The 13,654-nt window shown below is 35.4% G+C and overlaps 2 protein-coding genes across 3 annotated transcripts in view; both read left to right on the top strand.

Annotated features, from left to right (window-relative positions):
- LOC118750009 (sterol regulatory element-binding protein 1) overlaps positions 1 to 13,654 on the top strand; it is a gene marked incomplete at its 5' end in the record, with an annotated part of 100,223 nt that overhangs the window by 78,157 nt on the left and 8,412 nt on the right.
- Positions 4,145 to 4,916, top strand: LOC118750010. 2 transcript variants are annotated; one of them, XM_036484750.1, is made up of 3 exons: positions 4,145 to 4,324; positions 4,402 to 4,679; positions 4,758 to 4,916. In XM_036484750.1, the coding sequence occupies exons 1-3, from the start codon at positions 4,153 to 4,155 to the stop codon at positions 4,842 to 4,844; spliced, it is 537 nt and encodes a 178-aa protein (XP_036340643.1). In that variant the 5' UTR covers positions 4,145 to 4,152; the 3' UTR covers positions 4,845 to 4,916. The 2 variants fall into 2 exon arrangements, with proteins under 2 accessions (XP_036340643.1, XP_036340642.1); XM_036484749.1 differs by having other exon boundaries at positions 4,384 to 4,679.

Genomic DNA, 13,654 nt, shown 5'->3' with positions numbered 1-13,654 from the left:
TACTATTATAAAATCACATAACGCTGTTTGCAAGTGGACTACTCATATATTTGTGTTGCAAACATGAGTTTCCTTGCGCTCTTAAAAAAAAAAAAACTTTAGAAACCCGTAGTAGAAAGCATAGCAAATTTCTTAAGAACTGCGTACTGCCTCAAGAAAATTTTACATAAGAATATTTCTTAGCCATTTCTTGTACGTAATTTTATATAGAGTTTATGCTTTTTTGGGAACTGCATACTGGCCTATATGCATGTATGTACATATGAATTAGCTCTGATGATACGCGGGTGCCCGATTAAACGAAAAACACCCGGGTAATGCGACATAATAGCTGAAATACAATGCCGGCGAACGGCGAACTCACCACAGCGAAATTCGCGCTGTCAAAATTAGAACACCCGCAAGCATATGAAATTGAACACAGCCAAGCGAAATGCGAAGTTCGCTTGGTGGCGTTTCATGGCGATAGATTTATTTCTATCGCTCTGCTGGGCGATGACAGCTGTGCGTGCCAAAGGTGGCCGTATTTGTTTTGTGCTTTCAAAGTTTAAAAAGAAAACAACCTAAACACGATTTTTTTTTTGTTGTTTGAAAAATATAGTTGTGGATTCGTTAAATCTGGCTTGAAACAAATTATTTATAATAATCTTTCTTTGTTTTACATTTATATTTGTTATCATTTCCTCATTTCTAAATATGGTTTAGTTTTTTCTAAATATGGTCACCCAAATTATAAAGGCGACCAAATGGGATCAGCTGTTTTCGCTACCGCTCTAATTCTGTTTAAGTAGGCGAAATAGTTGGGCGAACGGTGAACGACAGCATCGCCCAATTCGGCGAAGTTTGCCGTTCGCCGGTATTGTATTTCAAGCATAAAGCTTCTTATTTAGTGTTCTTCGTACGAGTGTACATGTGTATGTATGTATGTTAGAGTGGTAAAAAAATTTTCTTTGGCAATTCATAAACGCTCCCTCAAATTATTGTTATTTGTGATAAAAAAAGAGAAACGTACTTTTTTATTTTGAAAAAAATTTATTTTAGAGGTCGCGCTGGTCGGGTTTTTATAAAAACAAGTTGCAATCCATGACAATCGAAAATCCTTCAGTATAAACGTTTTAATTTTAGATGTCTCTTTTCAAAAGCACATTTTCGGGCACTAGGCCCAATCTAACTGTATAAGACAGGTATGTAATTAAGGGAATGTTCCCCCAATAATACCACAGTAATTACATGTAAAAACCACATTTTTATCTGCATTTTAACATGTCACGAAAATAAGAAAAATTCGAACATCAGTGTTTTTATACACACCTTTTCTTCAAAATAAAAAAGTACGTGTCCTTTTTTTATCACAAATAACAATATTTGAATGTGGCGTTTATGAATTTCCAAAAAAAAGTATTTTTTTGAACCACTGTACATACATATCGACCCCTAATTGCGATTTTATCGTAAGCGACAAATTATTGAAAACATTTTTTTTGTTGCAAATAGGTTACAAATACTAGTTACGGCGTTCTACAAAGTCACAGACTTTGAATATTTACCGTTACGTAAAAAAAGCGAAATGAATTTTATCGTTAGCTTTGGATACACTTTTGAGTTCCTAAAATTTTATCGTAAGCGACACTGTGTGTAAATAGCAGTTTGAACTCTAGTTTTAACCAAAGTTCCATCGGCACGTGCTACAACTGAGTGCTTCAAAATCAGCTTCTTTTCGTCGTCAAAATTAAATGCAATCTGCCATTATGCAATTGCAGCTGCAATCACTAAGTGCTCGTCGAGCGGGGACTTTTTTGAAACTCTTGCTTCGCCAAGGAAATATAAGATTTTAAAGCATATCAGAAAACAGACACCTAACGGGACTTATATTGTGCACTGGTATAGAAAAAATTGCAACTGAATTGGAATTGGCTTTAAGATGGCCAGATAATATGGCCATATGGATTCACACTTTCGTAATTATCTCATTTTGCCGTTTATCTCCTTCCCAAGTGCTATATAATTTTGATTTTATCCTTTTACTTATCATAACTTTTGCACTTCAGCCTTCTTTTTATAAAATTGCAGTGGTTGATTTTAACATCTAGGTTGAAAGTTTTCATTTAGCAATTGTTTCTCCAATAGCAAGGTTTAAAACACACGACGAGTGGAGAAATATAACAACCGTTTTAAAAATTTTCCAAAAGTCTCCCTAATATAAAGATTTTGGCACTGAACCTATTTAATGAAGGATTACATATTTCTTTCTTCGCAAAAAAAAAACGTAAAAAAATACCAAATAGTAGCGTCAATTTGGTCATTTTAGATTGTTAGAGAATTGAATGAGATTTAAAAAACTGCCCCACAAAGAATACTTGTGGACAATCTATAGATGCACCAAACAGTTAAAGTTGAAAATATGTTGAGCTTACTTTGCTGATTGGCAGTGTTTATATTTAATTGACTTAAAATTCAGAAAGCCAGCATTCAATAATGTTGTTGCCCATTTAAATCTAATTAAAGTTTTACACTGTTTAAGGGAGAATTACAAAAAAAAAAAAACGTCTCCAGTAAAATCTACCTTTTGTCGCTTACGATAAAATCGCAATCAGGGGCCAATTTTAAAGTTGGCTCAATTCGGTGAGGCCTTGCTCAAGTTATAATTTTATATATATAAGGTTAGAAGTGCCACGCCCTCTCTTCCGAATTCGCGAAAACTTCACATAAATCATCTGCATGATAGCCCGAATATGCCATATAAATTTTGATGAATTCAGTGAAGACGTTCTCAAGTTATAAGATAACACCAAAAACGTGCACTTATTTAGTTAGTATGGGTGGTGCCGTGCCCTCTTTTCCGAATTCGGGCAAACTTCACATAAACCATCTGCATAATAGCCCGCATATGTCCCATAAATTTGGTTGAATTCGGTGGAACCGTTCCCAAGTAATAAGGTCACACCAAAAACTTGCACTTATTTTTATATATACGACTAGCAAATGCCCGCTTGCTTCGCGGCGCCTAATAAGACCTCGTGCGTTGGCTAAGTCAAAAATAGCGTTTAAAAGCAAAAGCAGTCTGTAAAGTAAACATTTTTAGTTTAAATTGAAACGACTAAAACGGAATCCTTCTCATACATATGCCAAGAATAGTAGCGCTGTGTTTCCATATGGAATACTAATCCCTTTCGATGTAATGCGTTTTACCTATGGTCTTATTTCCACCTGTGAGATCTCTGTCAAGCGCGCGTAATATTCTTCTATGATCCTGCAACTTCAGCATTGGTCCGGTGTATCATGTAAGCCAATAAAAAACCTTACACGGGAACCCAAGAGCACAGGTAAGCGTTTTCAATTATAGGAAGGCCAAGAATCCTCGCTGCCCCACAGGATGAAAAGCTTTCGCGTACATTGGCTAAATGAGTCGTGTGATCTCATGAATATCGTTCAAATGAAGCCATTGATATATCTATCGTGTTCCTTCTTGGATAGATGTGGTCGAATCTTTCCTTGTCAATTCGCCAATTTTACAAATCGTCTTAATATTTATGAATTGGAGTCTTACTGCTTTAATAACGGTCGCCTCGAGCAACTTCATCAATCGGAGGTAGAAGCAAGATCACGCTTACACAGTGTTACGGTCTTTATATGCATACTTAGACAAAACCTTGATTTAGCCATCTGAAAAGTAAATTCGTCTAAGACTAACATAGGGCCAAAGCAGAACAAACCCCGTAGGGGTTTCTATATATTTCGGGTGCAGCGTCATCCATTGGGTCCCTTTTCTGCAAAACCTTTGCTTGTCATGAAATGAACACGAATTGTGAATTCCAATCAGATTTTATAAAAAATGCGGATTTTCTAAATACCTGAACTCCAGCGGGTCCCTTTTTCGCAAAGAAAATTTTCATCATACAGGTAGTCACTATGCAAATTTGAACGACATCTGTTCATAAATACGGCTTTTATAAATAACTCGACTTCAGCACCACCAAGCGGGTCGGTTTTTCGCAAGTGCTTTGTTCATCATGCTTACGAAATCGGTCCATAAATACAACTTTTATAAATAATTCGCCTCCAGCGGCTCCGTTTTTGGTAAACGTATTTTCCATTATGCTGAAAGAAATCGGTTCATAAATACGACTCCCAAAATTTAAGGATTTTCGGATAATGAAACTGCCATCAAGCGAGACGAAGTCCTCAATTTATCGAAAATACATTTCTTCACTCAGTGATGACGAATTGAAGATGAGTAATTGCAGTTTTCGACGGATATGGTCCAAATACATACCCCATGTTACAGTTGTGAAACCAGCGGATGATCTCTGCGATGTCTGCCGTGGTAAGTAGCTCATTATTTTCTCATTTTATAGTTGTATCAAACGTTGAGATTAAATTCAGTATTTTTTCTTTTAATAGGAAACACAATATCGATTGCGCAAGCCAAAGGTGTTACTGACATTGAACGCGCACAGAAGCTTAATCAATTTCTTGATCACCTCCACCGAGCCCGAAATCAACGAGAATATTATCAAAGTTGGTGTAGAAATACTGACCCTACAGCAGTCGTTCTGTCATTTGATTTTGCCCAAACCGTTCACTACCCTGTCAGTCCACAACAACCTGGTACAGCATACTTCAAAGCAACCAAGAAGTGCGGAGTCTTCAGAATTACAGACGAAAAACAAAAAGTTCAGGTTAGAATTTCAAACTGAATCATAGGAACTCAAATTGCTCGCTTTTACAGGATCTTACTTATATTTTTTTTTTTACAGTACAATTACATGATAGACGAAAAAGATGACGTTGGTAAAGGACCTAACTGTGAGCATCCTGCATTATCACCTGCAAACCTACTATAAAGACATTGAAACACTCGTTCTTTTCTGTGACAATTGTGTTGGGCAGAATAAGAATAACACTGTACTATCATATCTGCAATGGTGTTTGGCTCGGGGTCTTAACAAAACTATTTTATTCAATTTTCTACTTACCGGGTATTTTCAAAAGTAAGTATGCCGTCAGTAACATCGACACGTATGCAGATTTACTGCAGTGTGTCGAGGCATCATCACCTGGGGGTTATAATAAAGCTGTATCGGCTGAAAAAGTCGTCTGGTATGAATGGGACAGCTATTTTAAACCACTGTACAAGTCACTTGTTGGAATAACGCAATTCCATCATTTCATAATCTCTACAGATTGTGCAAAAACAAAGAAATTCGCAGACAGTGAAGAAGTGCAGTCCTTTAAGCTTCTGTTAAAACCTATCGATCCTGAAATGCCGAAAGTTATACAACCAGCCGGTTTATCTTTGGAACGTCAGTGGTACATCTATCACAATCTTCGCAGCTTAGTTTCGGATATATCTAAAGTAGATATTGTGGCTCCATTGCCGAAAGATTTGCCATCGAAGAAACGGAAGGTAAAAACTAGTGAATATGTTCTCAAACCAGACGAGGAACCAGGTCCATCTTCCTCAGGATCAACAAGTAAAAAGATCTCAAGGAAAACGACAACAAAGAAAAATACATAAACTACTTAGCATTATGATTTTTGGCCCATAATACGTTTTTCTAGTGTATAATCATGTCTTTATAGCTTATAATTGAATGTATTTTGTTCATTACCAATAAATTATATTTTGTCGTATTTTTACTCTTCTTTCTCTACATTTTTAGTACACTTCTAAGCAAGTTTGGATTTTCTGATTTTCACCACGTGAAAAAGCATCTCATCTTCCATCCGAATCAACCAAAAAGTGAAAATTGATTTTTTGACACCTAAGCCCCCTTTCCGTAGACCAGGTCACATATAACGTTAGAGGTGCTACCTTTTCCGAATTCGGAAAAACTTCACATAAATCATTTACATGACAGCCCTAATATGCCATATAGATTTTGTTGGATTCAGTGAATCCGTTCTCTTGTTATAAGGTAACACCAAAAACGTGAACTTATGTTTTATCATCATCTGCATAATAGCACGAATATGTCGTTTATTTATTAATTATTATTATCAATGAACAGGACGCTTACAGACAATATGACAAATATATACATAGCATAAGGGAAACCCTTATGACACGTGCCTTATGAGCAAATTCTGTAAAGTAAACTTTGAGTAAGAAAAATCGAAGTCTAAAGATGAAGAATAAGCATTAAACTGGGAGAGAGTCCTCCTTAAAGGAGCATTCATACCATAAACAGTTTTAACAACACCCACAAAAAACAATTCATTACAACGAAGAATACGTGAGGGACCATTAAAACGAATTTTCCTAAGGAGGTGCGAGCAATCTGTAGAGCCTGCAATTATGTCAAAGACAAAGCACATCGATAACAGAGTACGCCTGGACTCTAAGGACATGAGATTTATCAACAAACAACGAGAACGATAGGACGGAATAGGGTCTACAAATTTCAACGGACGCAAAGCAAAGCGTATAAAAGCCCTCTGAACAGACTCCAATCTGTTCACATGAAAAGGTCTCCAAACAAATACAGCGTATTCTAACCTCGGCCGAACTAAAGACGAATACAACAGTTTGAGAGTATAAGGATAGGAAACTGACGAGCAGTTGCGACGAATAAAGGCCAACATCGCGAATGATTTAGAAACAATAAAGTTTATGTGGGTGGTGAAGGTGAGCTTGGAGTCAAAAGAAACACCCAAGTCTTTAAAATCAGTAATTGATTTTAGCGGGACATTCGAAAAACGGCAAGAGTTTGGAACAATACTAATCACTTTTGCAAAAGAGGTATAATGACATTTACCAATATTGAGGTACAGACGATTACGCGCACACCAACAGTACAAATTATCAAGCTCACCCTGGAGAATCAATGAGTCTTCTATATTTTTAATTTCATAGTATATCTTCAGGTCATCCGCATATAGAAGAAACTTACACTTTGAGAAACAGGAATATATATCATTAAGAAAGATAACAAATAATAACGGACCTAAGACACTACCCTGGGGAACACCAGAGGAGGGACAAAAGAATAAGACGATACATTGTCAAAACGAACAACACAGCGTCTATTATACAGATAGTATGTGATCCACTTCAGAAACTCTGAATGAAAGCCCAGGCCTTCAAGTTTGGCTATCAATATTCGATGAGGCACCCTGTCAAAAGCCTTAGAGAAATCGGTATATATAGCGTCAATTTGGAATCCCTTTTGAAAGGTTTTCAAACAGTCCTCTGTAAAAGCAGCTAAATTGGTTAACGTAGACCTACCCGGCACGAACCCATGTTGGTTGGGACATAATAAATGTTTAACAGCAAAGTAGATTTTATCTTTAACTATGGACTCAAACAGTTTTGAGACAGTGGTAAGCTTAGAAATCGGCCTATAATTCTCAATACAATTTTTATTACCACTTTTAAGAATTGGCGTAATAAAAGTCAGTTTCCAGTCATCGAGGAAAACCGCGGCAGATAGAGACATGTTAAAAATGTGCCTCAAAGTCGCAATTAAAGGGTGTATACAAAAAATTTTGGTCGCACAAATACTCGTACTGTCGCGACATAAATAACAGTAGCCCAGAAAAAATACGTATCGCAGTTAGCCAACTTAATACTCTTAATTAAGTCATTACTTGTTTTACGGAATTTGTAATAGTTCTCAAAATGAGCTATACGAAAGCAGAAGTACGCAAATTAATTGTGCGCAAAAAAAGGAGAAAATCCAAATTTTATTGGAATGATATCGCGAAATCATTGAAAGTTCCTAAGTCTGTAACTTATGTGCTCAACCAGTCTAACGAACGTTTAAGTACAGAAAGAAAAGTGGGAAGTGGCCGAAAAAAAGGATTTACTTAAAAAAAAAATGCCAATGAAGTGGTACGTATTTTTAAGAAAAATCCTGGACTCTATCAGAGATGTAGCTAAAAAAGTTAACATGTCGCAAGGATACGTTCAAAAAGTTCGGAAGAAGAGAGGTTTGCAATAATATAAAGTCCCCTTATCGTCAAACAGAAACAACAAACAAAATACCACCACCAAAACACGAGCGCGAAAGTTGTACGATAATTATGTTCACGATTTCGTCTGCATAATCATGGACGATGAAACCTACGTTAAAGCGGACTTCTATCAGCTTCCAGGTCAGAGTTTCTATACGGCTAAGGGCAGAGGCGATGTTGCACCTAAGTTTAAGGAAAAAAAAGTGGATAAGTTTGCAAAGAAATTTTAGATTTGGCAAGCGATTTGTAAATGTGGTTTGCGAAGCAACGTTTTTGTAACTTCTGGGACAATAAATCAACAAATTTACGTCAAAGAGTGTATACAGAAACGACTTCTGCCATTGGTACAGCGTCACACGGACTCTGTGCTCTTTTGGCCAGATTTGGCAAGTTGTCATTGTGGAAATTTGGCCAAGAACTGGTATGAAGAGAAAAATTTTGTACTGAAAGAAGCCAACCCAACGAATTGCCCCGAACTAAGACCAATTGAAAAGTATTGGGCTATAATGAAAATTAAACTTCTAAAAACAAAGAAAATTGCCAAAACCAAGGAAGACCTTCGATCAAAATTGATTAAGGTATCGTCTGAAATCACTCATAATGATGTGCAGCGCCTAATGAGTGGTATTAACTCAAAAGTCCGATCTTTCGCATATGATATGAATAAATAAACAAACCTTGTACTTTTTATCAACAGCTTATTCTAAGCTTCTTAAATATGTAAAAGCTTCCTCGATAACTGTAGAAATGTGGATTTAATAAATGTTTTTGTCGACCAAATTATTTTGTATACACGCTTTAGTGAAGGACAACTTTTAAATAAAATAACCGAGAGGCCATGTACATCAGTGTTAGTGGATAGTTTAAGCTGGTTAATGCCATTAGCTACATCCTCGTCTGTCAACTTTAATTTCCCGAAGTTAATGGGAGTATCTAAATTTGACAAAAGATCTTCAGGAATAAAATCATTATCAGAATTACCTGAAATAAAATTGGAAGAAAAAAAATCAGCAAAAAGATTAACAGCTTCGGAGATGGAGTTGGTTGACACCCCGTTAAGCTGGACCGATGCAGGTATATTAGAGCAATTTTTTTTTTATTTAATATAACTCCAGAAGAACTTGGGATTAGATTTAATACTAATATTTAATACAAAGATTTATTGAGCCTGTTAAATTCAGCTCTATAAAACACGTAACGCTCACGCAAATTAACATCGTTGGAATGCTTTTGTCTTTTGTAGAACTTATTCTTCATATTCCTTATACGTTTGATTTCTTTAGTAAACCATGGACGCTTAGCGGTTTTCGAATTAAGAATTGGGATGTGACCCACACAAATATCAAAAAGTTTAGGCTTAAAAATATCGTAGCAACCAGTTACATCCACATTTCCAAAGAGCTGGGACCAATCCAAATCAAACAAATTATTCAATTCAGCAAAATTACAAGGAGAGTAGTTAAAAGCAACGGTCTGACTAGCAGTCGGTAATTCAAAATATTGGTAAAATTCAAACTCCAAAACCAAAGGGCTATGATGTTGATTTGGAGGGGAGATGTAACTGGCCGCATGAGAGAGCTTGAAGTTTATATTAGAGCTAATAAATATTAAATCTAAAATTCGGTTGAACTCATTAAAAAAACCATTGATTTGAAGTAATTCATTACATAATAAATTGTCAATTAAATATGATTCAGATAAAGTAGTAACATTTGATGGTGTGAGGAAAATATTGTTATCAATAAAGCTCCAGGAAATATTACATAAATTGAAGTCACCTAAAACACAAAGTTGGCTGTCTCCAATTTTCTCGTGGAGTGCCAGTATATTGTCAACATGTGCCTTGTATATAACATCACAGCTGCCCGGCGGAAAGTAGGACACACAAATGTACAGCACACCACAGGTGCCATGTAATTTTACACAAAGTTGATCCAACAGGGAGTTTACATCTAGCAGCGGATAAAAAGAAGCTCGAAGATATCTGCGCGCAGCTATCAGTACACCACCACCCCTACTAACACCAGTTTTAGCAAAATCTCTGTCTTTGCGAAAAACGTCAAAGAGAGCTGGTTTAAAGAACTCCGCATCAGAATTGGTTGAATTCGGTGAAGTCGTTATCAAGTTATAAGGTCACACCAAAAACGTGCACTTATTTATTTATATATATAAGACTAGCAGACCCGGCGAGCTTCCTACCTCCCAAAATTCATATTTTTTACTGACATATTTTGGTCAAACATTTTCACCAACAATTCCCGTTCACAATTTCCAGTGATACATTTATCTGATAATAATACGGTTTGATGGTTGTATATTTCCATTGCCGCCTTAAATTACTTAACGAAAGTGTATGTCCGTTAAGAAGCTCTTGAAATTCTCCAATGATTTGGCGGCTACCATGATGCGGTTCGATGGTGAATCTCCGGTTCGATGGTGAATCTCTCCTTGAAACTGTATAGTATAGTTGGTAGCTGAGTATCGTTGTTCTACAGAACTCCAATATACATACATAGACTTATTTCAGACGAAATACCTTAAATATCTTATATGGAGCGCAATGGTGCTGATGGTTGATTTAATTGTGGTCATTTGAGATTGACCCCTGGACAACCCCATCCTGCAGTTTTCGAATGAAGCTTTAACGCACAGTAATATCGACATACTCGGTGGTACAGAACGTCAATGTAATCGGATATTCAAGGCACATTTTCTCACTTGACAATTTTTAGTAATAGCCACCCGGCGACTGTTTTTTGCAATAGTATTACCCTTACCGTTACCAATACATAAGTATCTCGAATATAAGCCAGATCGGATCATAACTAAGATTTTTAGTAATAACACACCTCCAGCGCCACCTGGGCTGTCAAACTGGGAATCTAAACTATCCAGAGACCTACTCAAGCACACACAAACAATTTCGTTAAAATCGGTCCACCCAAAAACACACGAACAGAAGAATTATATGGGCAAATCTAAAAAACAGGTAACCTTTGTGTTCTTTAGCTAAACTTTCTTTGTTGTAAACTATATCAAGCTCGCTGCTTTTGGAAATATGTAATTTGTGGGCGTATACTTGAAGCCTCAAAAAATGTTTAATTAAACTGTTGCACAACTTTTATAGATGTTTTAATTCAATAATTAAAAGCAAGTGAATTTTGTGTGTAATTTTTAAGAGGTGAAAATTTTATTATGTCATAACTGCGATATACTGCTTTGAAACTTTGTGTGCAATTAGTACTTTTGTGTACATTTCATATGTAGTTGGTAAATAAAGTGTGCTTTAAAAAATAACTAAATGGCAAGAAACGAAAAGTGTGTAACTCTACTTTTCACAATTTGAAAAATTTTCGGTTTATCAGATATAGTTTTTGAAGCATTTCATTTTAAAAACTTTTTAAGTATGTACTGTATTCTACAAACCATTACGAATAATGTGATATCTTAACAAGAGGTGTGCTTTCAGAATAAACCAACTTTTAAAGAAAAAATATTCTGCGATCTTGGGCGTAATTTTTTATTTCAAAAACATCTTAATTGAGGGCAAATTTGGTAAATATGTCGAAACGATCTAAATGCTTCAAAAAATGTTCTTTAGAAGCGTGTAAAAACCCTGATTTACAACTTTTAATGATGCTCCTTTTGTAGTCAGAATATTTCGAGGGTATCAAATCAACTTTTTTTCGACAAAGGTTCTGATACTGCCTCTTACCTAACCGGAGCCTTCCAAATTCAATGGCGTCCCCAGTCATGCCCGATTGGCAACACTTTTCGAGATAGCGGTAATTGAAACTTTCCTTAAATTTTAACTATTTATAAAAAAACGCCCTCATAATATTACCTTTACTATCCTTTAAAATCATCGAAATCGGTTAACCTTGACATCTAGTTCCCATACAACTGATTGTTCAGAGACGTTGTTTTGCGTCATAACTCTTCCAATTAAGCAGGTAGAAATTTAGTATAGGTTCACTTTAACATATAGCACGCATACAATTTATTATTCAGATATGAAAATAGAGCTATAGCGCAAAAACACATATCTGAGTAATTAGTTGTATTGGAGCTATATGTTAAAGTTAACCAATTTCGGTCATTTTAAGGAATAATTAAGGTAATATTGAAAACCGTTATGTGCAAAATTTTAGTAAGATAACTTCAAAACTGAGGGTGTTATTTATAAAATATTTAAAATTCAATAAAAGTTTCAAGTACCGATATCTCAAAAATCGGAACCAATCTGGTATAACGGGCGATGCCATTGAATTTAGAACGTCCCAATTAAGTGAGGTCAACTTTAAAAATCTTTGCTCAAAATTTACAACTTGCGCAGCGTAATTTAAACCCAGCTTATTCTTTTGTTTTTTATTTCAGCGATCTATATAAATGTTTACTCCTCGTCTAATTTTTAAAGCACTTGATGAAAATGAATTACACTTATATTTATCGATTTATTAAGAGATTACGTATAGAATATATAAAAGATATAGAATATATATATAAGAGATAAATGTGCCCACAAATTTGAAAATTAAACTTTTTGTTTTGAGAGTGTACCTGTTTTTTTTTTAGATTTGCCCATATGTATATACATCCAAAGATAGGTAATAGTTTCGGTGATTTTAATTTTTTGAATTTTATATGGAAATTTACAGAAAATAAAAAATAATAGTTCATTTAAATTGCTGTTGAAACCGGCCGTTAGGGTATGCAAAACACTAAACACTCAGAAATTAAAATTTTGTTTTGATTTGACCACAGAAAACCCCTATTTACCTAAAAGGGGAATCATCAATTTATTTGTTTACCCACTATTTTTAATTTAACGCAACCGTATATTTTTAATAAAAAAATACATGTTACATGTATTGCACTGGATTGTTATGCTTCGTTTTCTTGTTTTTATTAAATAAAATGGATTGAAAAAAGAGTTCTGTTAAAAAAAGCGTCCAGAAATTAGAATTACCTGAAAAACAAAGAGGTTCTAATTTGCGAGCGTCTACTGTACTGCTATATGTTCGAGTATTCAACCATGAACACTTCCAGAGGTATGCAGTATGAAAAATTCGGTTTGTATGGGAGGTGCCACGTCCCCTTCTCCAATAATATCAATTTTTTCCATGAGTATGCGATGGATTTCATATATCTCCATACCAAGTTCCAGTACTCTACCATGAACACTTCCAAAGATATACAGCATGAAATATTCGGTTTGTAGTGGAGGTGCCGCGCCCCTTTTCAAATATACTATGTTTTTTTCATGGGTATGCGATTGATTTCATATAGCTCAGTGCTAAGTTTCAGTACTCTAACATGAACACTTCCAGAGATATCCAATATGAAAATTTCGATTTGTACGGGCGGTGCCACGTCCCCTTTAATTAGCAGTACAAAATATACTTTACCACCTAATTTCATACCTACCAAATATACAGAAAAAATGTCATACAAATTAGTCAAGCCGTTTCGGAGGAGTTGACCACAAACACCGTGACACGAGATTTTTTCCAATGGTGGCAAACCTATGCAAATTATTTTCTGTTTTAAATTTTGTTCATATGTTCGCAGTGGAATAGCATTACTGCGGCTTATTTAAATCGAATTTCTTTGATACAGGTCTGCATTTTTTTCGAATGGTGGCAACCCTATCGATTTTTTTTCTATTTTAAATTTTTTATGCGTTCCCAGTGAAATG

Source organism: Rhagoletis pomonella, unplaced genomic scaffold, assembly GCF_013731165.1.
Source record: "Rhagoletis pomonella isolate Grant_MI unplaced genomic scaffold, Rhpom_1.0 Rhpom_scaffold_00111, whole genome shotgun sequence".
Taxonomy (NCBI): domain Eukaryota; kingdom Metazoa; phylum Arthropoda; class Insecta; order Diptera; family Tephritidae; genus Rhagoletis; species Rhagoletis pomonella.
This window is presented reverse-complemented; position numbering and strand designations above follow the sequence as displayed.